The sequence below is a fragment of the Haliotis cracherodii genome, unplaced genomic scaffold, assembly GCF_022045235.1.
Source record: "Haliotis cracherodii isolate W230 unplaced genomic scaffold, xgHalCrac1.p SCAF_2, whole genome shotgun sequence".
In the NCBI taxonomy this organism is placed as follows: domain Eukaryota; kingdom Metazoa; phylum Mollusca; class Gastropoda; order Lepetellida; family Haliotidae; genus Haliotis; species Haliotis cracherodii.
In genome coordinates, this window is record NW_027266275.1 from 59,045,482 (window position 1) to 59,063,874 (window position 18,393).

The window sequence follows — 18,393 nt, forward strand, 5'->3', positions numbered from 1 at the left end:
ATTTTCAAAATTTTTTAGTTGGTACTGTTAGCCTTTGTAAACATAAGACCTAAAAAGCACCATGAACATCACAAAATTTCCAACAATATGTATTTTCACAACCAACAAGTAGAAGTCATATTGTACAACTTCCAGACTTTTCATGTTATAGATCAGCTGATAGAAGCTTCAATATCCAGTTGAAGCATCAGACATTTAATGATTGAACAAAGAGATAGGTTCTCTGCTATTTAATTTGATATTACTTGCCACCTTTACGGGACAATACGACTCTGCAGGTACCGTGCCCTCTATGCATACCGGCCCCAGAATGAGGATGAGTTAGAACTGGATGAAGGTGACGAGGTGTATGTCAGTGAAAAGTGTGACGACGGCTGGTACGTGGGCACCTCCACTAGGACAGGACAGTTCGGTACTTTCCCTGGCAATTATGTACAGCAAATATGTAAGTACTTCAATCCAAAACTTCAATGTACAATTTGCTCAGATAGATATGTACAGAGTATTGGCAATGTTAGGAGGCCTGTAAGGTCTCTATTTCTTTTTTTGTTGCAGCAAAAAAACAACACGATTTAGGGTAAATATAAAAGTAAGTTTTGAAAAACAGTTTTCATGTGGTTAAGGCTGTTTGGTGAATAAAGAAAGAATGGAAAGAAAGAATGCTTGCTAATGCATATCAAAGGTTAGGCATGCTTCTTTCCAAAACTTGGGGCGGTTGGGTAGCCTAGTGGTTAAAGTGTTCGCTCTTCACGCCGAAGACCCGGGTTCGATTCCCGACATGGGTACAATGTGTGAAGCCCATTTCTGGTGTCCCCTGCAGTGATATTGCTGGAATATTGCTAAAAGCAGGGTAAAATCTCAATCTCTCACTCCTTCTTTCCCACACTGACCCACTTTGTTATTTTACTATTGAAATCCATCAACAGACGGATATTGAAGGATATTGATTATTTTTCGGTGTTATTTTTCAGGAATAATGGCATCTGCCACTGGAGTGTCTGCTGTACAATCACATCGAATCATCGTCAGTATCATCATCGTCCATGACGGCTTGTCACTGCAGCAGCATAGCTACATGTATATATATATCCTGACTTGCATCTGTCTGTCTGTGAGTGCTGTGGCGATGTGTGGTATAGTGTGCATAGTGATACCAAGCTGGAAATACGAGCAACATACTGCTTACGCTTGCTGTGGTCATGCAAGGGAGAAATGGCACCAGAGGACAGGCTTGATAGTGCTAGAAAAAAATGTAACGTCCTTGTTTCAAAGCCATCAGTGAACAAACAGGATATTGAAGAAAGACGAGCTGTTTTGTCTACAATCATATCATACAAAATACTCAAGGAAAAAGATCTGTTTCATGGCATGGAGCATTTCCTGTGAGAGTTATCTCCCCTTGAATATGGATCGTGAATCTCCCTGTATACCAAGGATGGATGTAGTTTGGAACAAGAGGGAGGACAATGTGCTTGTGTTCAAGTGTAAAAGCAAACAGTGTTATAGTTCCTAGATCAGTATGCCCCCTCCTCAGGATCCGTAGAGGCAGTATGCCTCCTCTGCAGGATCCGTAGAGGCAGTGTGCCTCCTTCGCAGGATCCGTAGGGGCAGTATGCCTCCTTCACAGGATCCGTAGAGGCAGTATGGCTCCTCCGCAGGATCCGAAGAGGCAGTGTGCCTCCTCCGCTGGATCTGTAGAGGCAGTATGGCTCCTCCTCAGGATCCGTAGAGGCAGTGAACAATGATGCAAGACATATTGGTATGAAACATGTCAAGTGTACTGTAGATATGGAAAGGATCTGTACAAGAATTAGCTGAAAGCATCAGGGTGGTTGGTTGCCTCCCTCCAAGATTCCTCTGTGATACTGTAGACAAGGAATGTACATATATGTCAGTCTAACAGTGGCAGTCATAGTAACAGAACAAGCACCTGTCCCCATAGGCACACAAGCTTCGGTCCATCTACGCATACAGGCCTGATATAGTGCACATGAACCATGACTGGTTGCTTGAACATTCTCTCAGACTGGCCAGCATTTTAATGTGCACTGTGTTTACCTAAGGGGCTTATAGAGTCTGCATTCACCAATGTTTTATGAATATAACTGTCAGTCATTTCTAAACGATACTTTCAAAACTATGGTCATTTTAACCTAAATTTGAGAACTATGCAAAGCCACCAAGGTTTTGGAATTTTCTCTTTTAAATATTCATTTTAATGTTGCAAGAGTTTTATACGATGGTCCTCCGCAGAATAAAATTTTTTAAAATGTGCCTTTCATAAAAGGGCAGATTATCCTTGCATAATTTTGCATGTTGAGAAATTGTTACCATGGTTACCATACTTTGTGTTGTGAGTTATTGTGTTGTGCTTTTTACGATTAGAACCAGTTTGTGTCCGTGATGGCTTATGATGATTAATATACATAGCAGATAATTTATGTATGTATGATTTTTGAAAGGAACGAAGTCAAAAATTAGGCTAGAGGTGACTTGTTGAGTTGTTGTTATTTGTGAATTGGAGACAAAGTTTATTGATTATATTTATTAATAATTTGATATACTACTAAAAACTGAGAATATTTGCCAACTAAACTGTGTTTATGTGAAATGATAAAAAGTGTGAATATTGTCCGTCATTGGATAATGTTCATACTCCTAATTAATGAAGTCATTATTATAAATTAGATACAGATTATAGTTATTATATGAAATACGATGCTTGTGTTTATGGAGAACGAATTAGGTTTGGCAGAATTGATTTTCAAACATGGTGCTAGTTCTTGTGAATACAGACATTTTAATATGTGTTCATATTTATTTATAATCCTCCAATGACCCGACCCAGAGGTTACCCTCTGCAGGTTTTGTTTGTTTTGTTTCTATGGTTACGGCAAAAACCTTCAGGGTGAGGATACTTAATAAACAATATGGTTTTAAGGTACTTTACTTACCTGTCCTAAATTCTAAAATCAATGTAAACACATTTTATCTTCGTATTTAAAAAAATGTAAATTGAAGAAAAGGATTTTATAACAGGATGTATAATCATAACGGTGTATATGTTTACTAATATCACTTCTACTGTATCAACCAATCCCTGAAGATGTTTGCTGTATGTTGTAAGGAATTTGAGTAATCTAGAGTTGTATAGTTAGATTGTATTGTAGAACCCTGTACTCTGTTTCTAAGTTTAAATTGACCCTTAGAGTGTTTAAGTATTCGTATATAGGGAAACTATATCTGCTGGAATTCGCATTGCTAGATGTCTTCCATAACAAACAATCTGAAGACTTATTGGAAAAAGAATTTGTCTTTAGATGTTTTCTCAAAGTTTGAATTTCTTTTCAAAACATGCAGACGTAAGAAAATATTCGTCCATATTCAAGCAATTTGATTTAATAAATTGTCACTGTGCCTTTAAAATCTGATATTGGTCCAAACCAAGATGCAACATTGTTAACTTTTTGTGGTTCTACTTTTAGTCAGGCGATTAACATTGAGTTTGACCTTTCCACTTTCCCGTGATCTAGTGGTGTGACCCCGGTTACATAGTGATGGCATACGTCCCTACAATAACTCATCTATGCATTATACTGAAGCCCATTTCTGGTGTCCCCCGCCGTGATATTGCTGGAATATTGCTAAAAGCGGCGTAAAACCATACTCACTCACTATGCATTATACAGGTTGAAAAAAACCCTCCCTACCGGCCACCTTCAGCGGACACATGCCTAGCCAGTGTTCTGTGTAGGTGTCTCCGTAGCATCCATGTTATCTCTTCTGCAGCGGATGTGCCACTGAACAACATCTACTGCAACAAATATTTTCATTTTTTTGTCAATTGAGTTTAATAACATGAATTTATCTCATGACAATAGCATGCACTAGACAGATTTTGATTCAACAGAAATAGCCCAGTATGTACTTCACTGATTATCGTCATGAAATGCCTTAGTTCAATCCGATGTGATGCATTTCGGTAGACATTATCATATTACCCCATAGATATTTTCCATTGTAGAATCTGCAATCAACATCATCTGTTCCAGCTTAACCTGCAAACTCGGAATCCAAAGTTTTTAGCATTTCTCTGACCATTTAAATATTTTAATCTTTGGTTGTTTGTTGTGCCCTTATTTCCCTGTTACCCTGGCAACCATTAATAACTCCTCTCAGTTGTGACCTGTTATGAGTTTTAGACAATATCTAGGGTATTTTGTTTGGTTATCACTCATTTTACATATGTTGGTGCATGAGAAATTAAAGTGTTGCTAGAAGGTGATCATGTGTTTGTTTTTACTGTTTGGAAGTGCTGTCACGAGTTCGTGCCCAGAATGTCCGTGCTGGAGTTCGCTGAGAATTAATCCTGCTTGAATACTTAACATACACCACAACACTTAAGATGTCAGTTACTGATCCAGATCATCTTCCTGAGGCAAGGGCGTGAACTGACTATGAAAGTCCAGTTTCCATCCCTGCCGAACTAGGCTGAAGTTCCGGAGTTACATGTTGGCTGGACTGACAGGTCTAAGCATAGTTCAATCAAAATCTCGAATCAAACCAGACATCCAGGTTTGTAAACAACATGGATTTCAACGTGCAGATTTCAGTTGACAGCAGGATTTGCAAAGCATGTGTACCGCCAACAGGGCGTTGACAGATATTTTGCATATATTTTCATGTTTTTAATCATGCACTTTGCGAGTTAAGACCCGTTTTATTACAATATTTAATATAGATCTTGATTATCGATCAGATCGTCTTGACTTGGTGCCGCCATTTTGTTTGAAGGCAATGCAAGTGATATAAGAGGTGGAGTGTGATTGGTCAATAGGAGATGCATAGAAGGATCATAACTCATAATAGCCACTGGTGGCACTACAATCAACCTGGAAATTAACACTGAAAGCGTAGTATGTTTCTTTCCTGTAGGGAACCACTTCTGTGGTCTTGTGGATTGAGTGTCTGCATTGAGAGTGGACGGTCGGTGGTGGTTTGAACCCAAGTGCATCATACCAAGATTTGTTAAAAGATTGTACTAGGTGTTGCCCTGCCTGGCACAGGGATAAAGGGGAGAAAGCAAGGACTTATCAGAGTCAGTGTAATGTAAATCGGATGTCCATGTTAACTGCAGCATGACACTCTGGGCTAAGACTACATGTTACACAGTAAGTCCACACTATTACAAGCAGCCTCACACACATGCATGCACATCGTTATTTAATCTTGGAGGCCATGTTAAACCCCATTTCACCTAAATGAAGCTTGCTGACTTAGTTAATGCATGTCATCGTATCCCAACTGCGTTGATCGATGCTCAGGATGTCAATCACTGGATTGTCTGGTCCGATTATTTACAGACCGCAGTCATATAGCTAGAATATTGCTGAGTGCAGCATTAAACAACAAACAAACAAACAAACAAACAAACACCTGAGTTAGGGAGTTAGTTTCTTGGACTGGGTCCAGGATGAAGTGGGGTATCAAGGACTAATTGGCATTATGTATACTCAAGGGAATAGTTAATGTTTTACATGGCAGTTGGCAATATTTCAGCCTTATAATTGCAGCTGTAAATGGGTGGGCTTCAGCCAAGCAAACTTGTTTATAGCATGAGGAATAATCCACGTCCTCAGGGCACTATGACATCTTATTAGCCACGTCACACTGAATTTAGATAATGAAACATGCTGTTCGCATTTTGTTTTGCCAGTGATGAGAACATTCATCATCATATGTCATATATAACATATGCTGGTAAATGCAGAATCTGGAGCAAGGCGTTATAATGCATCATACATACAATATTAAATATACACCACACACATGACATAAAAACACAAATTTTAACCAAAATGGAAAGTAGCTATCTGGTGTCATGTTATGCCTAGCATGATTTCAGATTTATGTAGCAAAGATGTTTATGGAGTTTGGTGGCCAAGGGTTAAAGCAATGTATGAAAATGGTATGACTCCTATATGAGGAAAATGTGGGAGCCCTTAATTGTATCACCCACAAGAGTAATGGCTCACACATTTACCTCAAAAGCAGAGTAAAATCAACCTCACTCACTCACTCACTCACTCACTCACTCAAATGTTAGTTTCTAGGTTTGTCAGCACCATACCCGTGCTGTGGGTTTCACCTAAGTGGTAAGCATCGGAGACCTGCATCACTTCGGGCTTTCCTCCCACATTAAGCTGACACACCGTGATATAACTGGAATACTGTTAAAAGCGGCATTAAATCCAACTCACTCACTCACTCAAATGTTAGAATCAAGTGAAGTCCAACATTGCTACCGGGTAGCATCATTTCATTGAGGAAGCTATTGAGTCCATTATGGAAATCCGAGTCCAATCAATAGTCCATTTAATTGGGATACAAAAGAAATACTGGTTAGCTTATCTGTGACTTACATTTTCTCGTCACAATTTATGACCGTTCCACCACGTGATGAGGCATTCACCGTGTCGGTCAATATTTTATGCGGGCTTGAATGACCATGATTGCTTGAGTAGACTTTATGAAGGAATTTCACGCACGTGTCAGAGCGGAGACTTTGCACAAAGCTTTTCTGCTGATCCCTGTACTTACCTATGTACATGTAGATGTATCAAAGATTGGTTTTGGAGAAAGCATTGCCATGGGGAGAGGGATGTGAAGCTATATAAACGCGACACTTTCTGTAGGTGAATGAGTTACTCAGCATAGGAAGGTAAAGCATGGTAACTGAGTACGTGAATCTGAACTTGTAAAAGATGCATGTTTACCTCGGATTTGTTATTGTGAGGTACGAAAGGGGTAAGGGATATAATTGGGATTAGTGTATGGATAATATTCATTTTTATATAAACATAATATATGATGCGAACGACGAAATGTATTCATCATCAATAACGGCAGCTTCTTTGTCTCTTGGCAAAAAACAACAACATTTATAATGCGAAAACGAATTGAGCATGAAAAAGTGAATTAATTAAAAATCTTTTTGAGTCGAGATGGGAAACAATAACTTTCTTATGTGGCTTAATTCCACCTGAACAGTCGAACATTTTAGAACCATGTCGCACTCCTCGGAGTTGATTTTGGAGGCGCTTCTTTTTCTGTGCCATCACTGAATTCACATAATAAAACAGAGTAGCTTCCCTTCTCTTGTAAAACTGCTTTTGACAAGTAAACCATTTTAAAACAACACTGAGACGTGCATATGCATAATGCGAAGCTGAACAATACATCGTTATATTGCCCTCAGCTCAACATTAAACTACTTTCGTAACTTAAGTATGGCCAGATATATAGTTTTACACATTCTTGTTTTTCATCACTTGTAAAAGAAATTGGGTAGCCAAGTCGAACTTAATTTTCTTCCTATTTCCTAACCACCCCAAACTAAAATCACAAATACGGGCCTTCGACATGACTGACAACTCTTATCCACAAGGCTACACCCCCGACCTAGAAAGAGTAGAAATGACGGGTTTTGGTGTATGTTGTTTTATCACAGTGTGTATTCCGAGGACAGGTCCCCACCAGGGGATTTGATCGGGTGGTCAGGCTCGCTGACTTGGCTGATGCATGTCATCTTTTCCTAATTGCGTAGATCGATGCTCATGATGTCAATCACTGGATATTCTGGACCAGTCTCGACTATTTACAGACGACCGTCATATAGCTGGAATATTGCAAGGTGCACGAATATACTGTGTATTCCATTCTCTGCAATGGATATGACCAGTATCCCGTTGATTACCAGAATGTGTCATGAGTTGATGCATGTAGGGACGAAATACTACTTTTTAAATCTACCTCCAATCTGTCTGAATGAGACAACAATATTTATTAGTATTTATTATTAGTAGTTAAAATATAATATCGCATCAGCATTACCATTGACGTAACCTTAAAACCGAACTTGGTTTGGTCGTGTCGTCAACTGGGGCTATATATTACATCATCTCCTCGTTTGAGGCTACATTCTACTGCACCATCATATTATCATTATATGTAACTTTTGTCTCGTATTGAGTTCCAGCTACTTAAAAATCAGATCTAAGTGATTTTAATGAGATTGAGTAATACTATAAATCTGTGTTCGTCTTCATGTAATGGCCTGGACTATTCACTATCCAGCGTGAGTATTGTCTGTAACGTCATTTTTACCAACGTCATTATCACTGAGACGTCTTCTGCTTGCATAGGCGCTAAAGACAAACTGGTACACACGTTCACTGAATATATGTCAAATATCCAGGAAATGGATATTAATACGTTCTTGTACTGTACGCATCCCACGGTGTGACGTCATACAGTCATGTATGTATATTAGGTATAAGACGAGATACGTGCGTGTGTGTGTGTGTATGTGTGTTAATTATGGTATAAGGTTCTGAACTTCTTCAATTTCCAAAGTTTAACAGGGGCGCACACGAGAAACCCAATCGTCTTAGGCGGGCTAAGTCGCTGCAGATCAATTCATGGGTTCGAATCCCAGATCCGCATTGACTATAGTTCTTGGTTTGTTAAACGGTGAACGCCTCAGACATAAAACACTTCAAGATTTCCTCCCACATCAAGCTGGCACGTCGTGATATAACTGGAATACTGTTCAAAGCGGTGTAGATCCAAACTCACTCACTTACCCAAAGTTTGACCTCCCACGTCTCACTGACACAATATGCTGTTTCGTTACCGTAAACTAGGGACTGTTTAATGGGTTTTTCTGTTTTACTCGACTGTGCGTTTATTAGACACGCCCCAGACACGATTATTAATTTTACAGACCGCCATCATGAAGCTGGAATATTGTGTATTTGCGGCGTTAAACAAGCATATATTTTTATTTTGACCCGGAGTCAAGATCCCCAGGTCGGTGTTCGAATCCTCACCGATTTCCCAGCAACCTAGCAAACATCTACGACCTCCTTTCCTCTTACAGTAGGTTTGATTTTACGCCGCAATAAGAAGTATTCCAGCACCAGAAAAGGGTGTCACAGAGTGTACCCATATTGGGCATCGAACCCGGGCCTTTTGTGTAACGTGCAAACACTGAAACCGCTTGACTAACCAACTGCCCTTCCACTCACTTTAGGGGTCACGACAGTCGTCTGAGGCGTCGCGATTCTCTGTACAGAGTTGCGTCCCTTGGACCCGTCAGAAATTTATGATTGTGGGTTTTGAATCCCGGTTCGACCCGATTATATTTCTAGGTTTGTCAGCACCATACCCGTACTCGTGGGTTTCACCAAAGTGGTAAACGACCCAGGCCTGCATCACCTCGGGCCTTCCTCGGACTTTAAGCTGACACGCCGTGATATAACTTGAATACTGTTCAATAGGGCGCTGAACTCACTCGGTCCTCATTAAGTTGACAGGCCGTAACACACTTGAATGCAGCAATGGAGCCAACAACACATTGTCCATATTCATTAACAACATTCGACAAGATTTCATTTTTGTTTCGTTTATTTACATTTTGTAAAACTTTGGGATTTCAAAACGAAATCTTTAAAGGAGTAGTTCAACAGGATAATACTCATATTGCCATTTCTAACATATTTACATTAACTTTGATATCACGCAGGGTGGCGAGCGACCCCTGGGGATGGGGAAGATAACTCTCAAACACAACCTTGTCTCTGTAAAGAAGAAATAAAAAATAGCTGTAGGCTTGTCACTACGCAGGTTTCTATGGGTTTGTGCACAAAAAAGGATATATACAAAGGTAAAAATATTCTTCTAAAACACTCCACAAGGTAATGTATGCACAAACCCTCTTCAGCATCCCTGCTGAAGCCTCGTTGTTAATTGGAAGTACGTACCACACACTTTTAAAACCTGTCCTCTTTCATGAACGAGCGAAAGAACGAAAAGTCTTTCTTAGCACAAGAGTGGTCTCCCTTGTTTGTTGTTCCCGGTAGAGGACGTACCTTAATTGTTTGTCGCACTTGTTCAGTAATTGCTCAACGGCCAAACTACGATCACACCTTGGTTGAAAATCATTATAAAAGCCTGACGTTTTCTCCGTTACAAGCGAACAAAATAAGCTCAGTTAGAGAATCAATTCTAAGCGTAGTTCTGATCAAAACGCAAACGTATATAAAAGTGATAAATTATGCAACAAACATGCTTTGAAAGTTATGATCAAGCAGATATACCTTAATATCTGAAAAACATCGTGACGAGGGACGTGTAGTTAACCCGTGACCTTTAGGACCTTTCATACCGCCCCATGGCCCGACCCTGCTCTACACAGACGGAAAGTTTGGAAGACACAACGTGTTCCCCTGCAATTCTGCCTAATGCCAAACGTCTTTCTATCTTGGATCCTGTCGGAAATATAAATTCATCTCATTCTTTTCACAGGAGTTTGTTTTCCTACTGCTTCGAATCAACAGAAACCCTGGCTATCAAACAACGATTGCTGAGGATGTTATTTTTGTTCCGTACTGTATCAGCGCCGCGTAACATATCCCTACGCGACTGTTGGCGGAAGGTTACGGCCATATATAGTCCCGGCATCAATCCGTCTCGCCCACACTTTACGAGAGGTGAGTTCGTTCCACAGCGACTCTCCTTGGGTCAACTAAATCACTGACTCACTACCCATGAACAAGACTTCTCCACAAATCAAGAAATATCTAGAAAACAACTCTGTGGCAGTGAAAAGCAAATCCCGATTTTCTCGTCTTGGAGAGCTCTGGCACTCGCATGGTAATACGATCCTTGTGGCGAGAGGACATCATTCCAGCCTACCACCATCGCACTGATGGTTTTTGCTACTCGGCTCAGCGCCATAGCTGTGGTTACTATGGCAACCAATATAGATAAAACGCACTCAATACTCTGTCCCAAGTTGAAGGTCGGGAATAGGTGAAGGTCGTATTTTGATTATAGGAAAGATGACTTGCGAAGAACACACGTGTATATGGTATCATATAATCCTTTGCACATCAAACAAGTTACGTACTTCTCTCTCACTCTGTAAAACTTAAACGTAAATGGTGAGACTAGTTGCTACAGTATTCCACACAAATTGGGAGCAATGATGGTCTGGGTGTAATACAAGGGGTTTTCATACAGGGAGGTCGTCATTCCGAGCCACCCACTGTATGAGGTCACATTGCACTTGAGAGTAGAGTTGACTGAACCACGACGGTTCCAACGAAATCGTGAAGGAGACATTTCTCAATAATCCCGGCCAAGTACTACCAAACGTGGAACCTCCAAACATTCACACATGAACATATCACAAGTCCGTTCCAGGCAGGTCAGAGGCTGGCTGACCAAAACCTGGGTTACGGTAGCCCGATGGGGACATAATGTTAGATGAATCACTAGCGTAGGGCGAGGAGTGGCCCGGGTACTGGGGCTCGAACTCCCCCGACGTGCGCCATGCTTTGGGTGAGTTGTTGTAGTCCCGGAAGGGGGGCCTAGCCATTTGTTGCTGCTGAGGCGTTGGGTGTGATGGCACGGGGGATGACGATCCAGAGATCGGTGGGGTGTCTGGAATTAAAGAAAATAACATCGGTATCTACAATTGGTTCGGGTAATCAAACAACTATGTTGGTTGAATCAAACAGTAACAGACTTAGTGGTTGGTATGCATTGAACTACGTTTGTCTCGCAGCCAATGTGACTAAAAGGGACTATAAGATCACAAGAGGTACGACACAGGGATAAGTTCGAGATAAATAGGTCATACGCTTGAAGGATATACGTCCTTGTATATAGTAAAAAGAAGTTAAGGATCACACGATTCTTTGATAATAGTGTGGTTAATCTGTCATGTCATATACAGAATCAGGATTCCTATACTTCTTTTGAGGCCGCGACAGAAACAAACGGTTTTAGCCCATTTTTGTCCTTATAATGATAACATATAGCAAAACCCTTAAAGAGAGCAAATTGCTACTTGTCCTTATGATACCTTAACTATTGGGAAGTTTTGCAAGGACTACAGGACTAGTGTCAATTTCTAACGCTGTGAGCAGAACTCAACAATATTTCCGCGTCTATCACGATGTTTGGAAATAACCTGTCCTTCGCGATGCCCTCGGGTTTGTAATAAATAATAAATACGATGTCTTTATATCGGCATCTGTCAAAAACATACTGAATTGAATTTTGAATTTTATAACCAAAACATATATGAGCATTTCAAATATCGTTCCAACAATATTTACTTCTTATGAATAAAAAATATACCAAAGAGGAATCAAACCATATAAAAGCGATAAAAGTGCTGATGCTGCGTTAAGTGTTTTTAACTCCCTCACTATAAGACGAAATGGTTGCGTGTAATAATGCAAACACAAACACACATCCATTTCTTTCAGAATGGTATGGGTATGAACACCTGGGTTTCATGATACAGACGTGTGTGCTATGCAGAACCATCCCAGTGCTGCATGGTAGAGATGTACCCACAAGACGTGTACACGTTCCACATTCCACATCAATCAATCACGTAATGGCGTTATTAATTATTCATGTTTATATAACCAACTGTAATAAATTACACATGCATATGGTGCGAGCATCGTGGTATTTGGGTCTGAACGTCTCCTGCGGGTATACAGCGTCTGTACGTGTTTGTCAGTGATGGTATACAGAGTGTGTAGATGTTTGACAGTGATGGTATACAGAGTGTGTAGATGTTTGACAGTGATGGTATACAGAGTGTGTAGATGTTTGACAGTGATGGTATACAGAGTGTGTAGATGTTTGACAGTGATGGTATACAGAGTGTGCAGATGTTTGACAGTGGTTGTCTACAGAGTGTGTAGATGTTTGACAGTGCTGGTCTACAGAGTGTGTAGATGTTTGACAGTTCTGGTCTACAGAGCGTGTAGATGTTTGACAGTGCTGGTCTACAGAGTGTGTACGTGTTTGACAGTGATGGTCTACAGAAAGTGTAGATGTTTGACAGTGCTGGTCTACAGAGTGTGTAGATGTTTGACACTGATGGTATACAGAGTGTGTAGATGTTTGACAGTGTTGGTCTACAGAGTGTGTAGATGTTTGACAGTGATGGTCTACAGAAAGTGTAGATGTTTGACAGTGCTGGTCTACAGAGTGTGTAGATGTTTGACAGTGCTGGTATACAGAGTGTGTAGATGTTTGACAGTGATGGTCTACAGAGCGTGTATATGTTTGACATAGATGGTCTACATAGCGTGTAGAAGTTTGACAGTGTTGGTCTACAGAGCGTGTAGATGTTTGATAGTGATGGTCTACAGAGCGTGTAGATGTTTGACAGTGATGGTCTACAGAGCGTGTAGATGTTTGACAGTGCTGGTCTACAGAGTGTGTACGTGTTTGACAGTGATGGTCTACAGAGTGTGTAGATGTTTGACAGTGATGGTCTACAGAGCGTGTAGATGTTTGACAGTGCTGGTCTACAGAGTGTGTACGTGTTTGACAGTGATGGTCTACAGAGTGTGTAGATGTTTGACAGTGATGGTCTACAGAAAGTGTAGATGTTTGACAGTGCTGGTCTACAGAGTGTGTAGATGTTTGACAGTGCTGGTATACAGAGTGTGTAGATGTTTGACAGTGATGGTCTACAGAGCGTGTATATGTTTGACATAGATGGTCTACAGAGCGTGTAGAAGTTTGACAGTGTTGGTCTACAGAGCGTGTAGATGTTTGATAGTGATGGTCTACAGAGCGTGTAGATGTTTGACAGTGCTGGTCTACAGAGCGTGTATATGTTTGACAGTGCTGGTCTATAGAGTGTGTAGATGTTTGACAGCGCTGGTCTACAGAGTTCTGTACATGTTGGACAGTGCTGGTATGTTTGTGGTCAAGCTTGGCATCTACAGTTGTTTCGGTCTAAAATCTGTAGCGCCCCTCTTCCCAATCCCCTATCTTCACAGTATGCCTCAACCCCGAGAATGTTACAACAAGGAAACAGCGATCTCTGTCTGTTTGACCAAATGAAGCATTACATTTTGACGTTTGTCGGAAACCTCGTCAATCCGACCCTCGGGCTAGTTTGGAGTCGCGTGTTAATGTGAGTCTGATATGCATATACGCTTTTACATAATCTTATCTTCTAAACAGATACCATCTTATCAGGTATAAGTATACGAAAACTTGGATATGCATACCGTATGCATTATTACATTGAGTGAGGGGTTTAACGCCGCTTTGAACAGTTTTCCAGTTATATCACGGCGTGTCGGTATGAAGTGGCAGGAATGACCAATTGATTTTTTAGACGCTTACCACTTTGGCGAAACCCATGAGCACGGGTATGGTGCTGACAAACCTGGAACCCACGATCATAGGTTTCTGCCGTGCCCTAGGGAAGCAATTCTGCACAGTGAATTGTGGCGCCTTAGCATCCTAACATAATGCTACCCTGAACAAAATCTCCTCTGAACAAACAGGTGTGTGAGTGTGAGTGTGTGCTTGATGACCAAAAGCCAATTATGTCACGGCAATAGAAACATTTTTTTCTTTCCGAATTGCTATTTTAGTATGAGTTAATTTTGATGTTAATATATTTCAAGACTTCATTGCGCGTGCATGTCTAGATTCAGTGGTCAAAAGAAAACATCTAGAAATCAGAAGCGTCAAGAGGAGTGCATATAAAACACTAGCATCTTGATCGCTCCCGCACCACCCAATATTTTTTAGCATACTAAATATCTAATATGCATTCTGAATTTCTATAGATGATCGGTTATACTAAAGAACTAACGTATAACACCAATGACTAAATCATTTTGGGAATTTTTTTTCAAAACATTACACGCTTATTGAGCGCAAAATCCAAATTGCAAAGTGCACCCATCCATTTTCCAAAAATCGGTATCCGCTCTTGAGCGTTGTGGTTCATATGTTACATTGGTCATCATGTTTTATGCTATTTCTGAGATACCAATGTGTTCCCAAATTAGGAAAAGAATAAGGATAAAATCTGTACTTACAACTGACTGATGGTTCGTTGAATCCAGTCCATCCTCTCGCTTTTCTGTTGAAGTTCTTCCCCTGAAGGAGTTGTGACGGGTCGGCTCGGAGACTGGCATGTTTGAGGTTAGGGGGTAGGACCAGTGGGGGTGTGACAGGGCGTGGCGCGGGGGCAGGGGCAGGGGGTGCGGACTGCTTTAGCTTCAGCATTTGATTCAATTTCTGTTTGCGTTCAAACTCTGTGAGGTCTTCAAAAGCCTTTTCAACACTTCCGCAGGGGTTTTCGAGGGCGGCATCCCATGGGGAGAGTGGTCCCTTCAGAGGTTTTGTCATCCCTCCCAGCTTAGCTGGTTTCACAGGGGACTTTTGTGCATTTGTTTCGTCAACAACATACTTCTCCACTCGTTGTCTCCTCTTTTCAAACAGCTTTCCAGCTTTTCCCTTACTGTTCTTGAGACTCTGAGCGATGTCAAAGCATTGATTTGGGGATACGCTTTGATGTTCGCATCTCTGCGAGTCCAGTCTCAGTCTCTCAAACTCCTCTTGGGTTAAACTCATTTTCGTCTCGGTCTCAGGACTCGACACCCGGTTCTTGAGGCTGGGGATCTTGAAGTGCAGCCTTTGATCCTCTTCCTCGTCGTAGTAGTGTGGGTTGTATCCGGGGATGTCGTCGAGAGGATTGAGAGTGACAAGTTTACCGTCATGAATCCACTTCATTGACCTCTTTTGACGTTTGGCAAACATCTTGGCACCGCGGGCTTTCTTATTGGCAGCAGACGTAAGGGAATGTGCAATAATCTTGCACAATTTCATCTGATCCTGAATGGTCGGGAAATTCTTCTCGGGATCATCGTAGAAGGCCGAATCCCCAAAGAGCTTCTCTGTAACAGAAGAAAATATTGCATAAGAGCTTTTCAGATGATTAAATCACCGCCCGTAAGATTATAAAAGACGTAAATACCACATGCACACCACCTACTACCCCTACTAGAAAAGTGGTTGGAGCTGAGTGCACGTTCCTCGCGTTACACGTGCATGGTTCTCCACTGGGGCGAACATATGGATGTGAAAAACCAGCGACACTTTGTAGTTGGCGACGACATTGAAACCTTGCCAGCATGCATTCCACACCTGATGAATTATGCACAGATGCGCATGCGCGGGGAGGAGGTGGTGGCAAGGATGTCAGAACGAGGTCATCAGTCGTTGGTACTGTCAAAAACACTGTCTCCATGACAGCATGAGCCGTGTAAGGTATAGGTACTGATACACGATCTGGTACTAACCTCGGCGGCCCAGGATAGTCAAGGCCACTGTGGTTTTCTGTCCAGCATAGCAGCACGGTGTCTATCTGGGAGAAACATGGGACTATTTGCCAACAGACTGGCACGATAGTTAACGACTTCCTCTAAACACTGTTTGGCACACATTGCTATGTTATCACCAGATCGAATGTCTAGGAGATTTTCGTGGAATTCTTTTGTCCTAATTTAAAGCACAACAACAACATATGAAGGCAAAGAAAACCTATTTAAGTTGGCACGAAAACAAAATGAGTTGAACCAGCCGTTTAGTAAGGCCGACTATCAATTTATATTCTAGATTTTGTATCGAGGTTAGATATTTTTTCGGCTGCATCTGCAAAACCTGAATATTTTAAAAAAAGAAAACACTTTGCTGCAACCATCAACTTTTTGTGGCTTTTTCAACAGTCATAGCATAATTATTCTTGTTTAGGGTTGCTGAAGACCAATTTTAAGTCGGATCTTCAAGGGGAGTTTTGGTGAGAGGCGTATAAATTTGATCTTGCCAAGCTCGGTGACTTGGTTGATAACATGTCATCGTATCCCAACTGCGTGGATCCACGATCGTTATGTTCATCCATAGTTGGATAGTTCTGAGTGCGGCGTTAAACAACATCAAACAAAGGTAACACGTACAAAGCGATGTGTATTGCAAACAATGTCACAGCAAAATTAATCACACAATACTGACTCTGATAAGCGTTACGTCCTAATGAGCTGCTGTATTATTGCAAGTGATTACAGTTCGCAAAAGATGCAAGTGATAGATCGATACGTGTTTGATTAAAAACGATTATCTAAACAAAATATGCGGCTAGATTTGCAAATGTCTCTAAGGAAATGCGACCGCCTCCATGGTCTAGTGGTAGAGCGTCCGCCCGGAGAGCGGACGGTCCGGGGTTCGATCCCCGGCCGCTTCATACCAAAAGGCGGTACTTGTTGTTACCCTGTCTGGCGCTCGACATTAAGGGGCTAAAACAAGGACTGGTCGGGTCGGAGTCAGTATATTGTGTCTGAGTGGGGTATTCATGTTAAAACTGCGACATGGTATCTCAGTGTGGTAGCACTAGTCCAGACTAGTACAAGGAGACACACACGTGCATTCACGTCGCTATATAAGTTCAATAATCTTGGACGCGACGTTAAATCCCATTTCACCTCACCCCACCCCTTAGGAAATGCACACTACTTAAAGGAAGTAATTATAATGAATAGTTTTAGAAAATCTCCACGAGACACTTGTAACATCGGCCTATCTAGACTTGCCAATTACACAGATAGAATTACCATGAATGTTCCCGAAAATACAGACAAGGAGCAAGGCTAGTATTGTTTTCATCTGGTATTATATACCAAGACATCGATGTAGACTGTGGTGTCCAACAGGGTGATGCATTATCTCCGTCATTATATGGGCAGTACATGTAGCACGTGTGTGTTTCATTAGGAAGCTATAACGTCATACATTGCAACCGATCTCATCAGCGGTAATCGGCATCACATGCGGGTACTGACTGGTTCTTGTGAAGAGCATTATTGATAACAATATACGTCATTATTGTTATGCTTGCCCAGATATAACACAATTAAACCAGAAACAGATTGTTGTGTCGACGAGCGAGATCTTCGATTACATGTTATATGACACAACTGTGCAGATAGTTAGATGATCAGAACCACGTGGTTAGAGAGACGGCGGCTCTGAGGCTGAGAGAGAGAGAGAGAGAGAGAGAGAGAGAGAGAGAGAGAGAGAGAGAGAGAGAGAGAGAGAGAGAGAGAGAGAGAGCACGAGGCTAAACCTGCTCAAGCAGTATAGTATAAACACTGGAGTATACCAACGCCAAGTGATTGTAACTAGATCGCTACAGTATTTGATCCGTGTATCTTTAAAGAATTATATGGTCAGGCTCGCTGACTTGGTTGATGGATGCCATCGTATACCAATTGCGTGGATAGCGATGTCAATCACTGGATTGTCTGGTCCAGACTCGATTATTTACAGACCGCCGTCATATAGCTGGAATAATGCTGAGTGCGGCGCTAAACAACAAACAACAAAACAAACTAAAGAATTATATCTTACAGTCGAACCAGAATGCAGACCTGAAGTGACCTCGAAGTCAGCCCACGGTCTTTACCTGTTCCTACCAACATCGTCATGTGGACA

At 41.3% G+C, this 18,393-nt stretch overlaps 1 protein-coding gene and 1 pseudogene across 3 annotated transcripts in view; one reads left to right on the top strand and one right to left on the bottom strand.

The window, feature by feature from the left end:
• The window catches only part of LOC139468289 (uncharacterized), a 187,658-nt pseudogene extending 184,067 nt beyond the window's left edge, over positions 1-3,591 (top strand).
• A 5,871-nt stretch (positions 3,592-9,462) lies between these two features.
• LOC139468290 (synaptopodin-2-like) overlaps positions 9,463-18,393 on the bottom strand; it is a 65,766-nt gene continuing 56,835 nt past the window's right edge. For all 3 annotated transcript variants that reach the window (XM_071250168.1, XM_071250169.1, XM_071250170.1), the window contains 2 exons: positions 14,943-15,803; positions 9,463-11,508 (listed from right to left, as the gene is read on the bottom strand). In XM_071250168.1, coding sequence (XP_071106269.1) covers positions 11,252-11,508; positions 14,943-15,803 — 1,118 coding nt within the window. In that variant the 3' untranslated portion in view covers positions 9,463-11,251. The remainder of the gene's footprint in view (positions 11,509-14,942; positions 15,804-18,393) is intronic.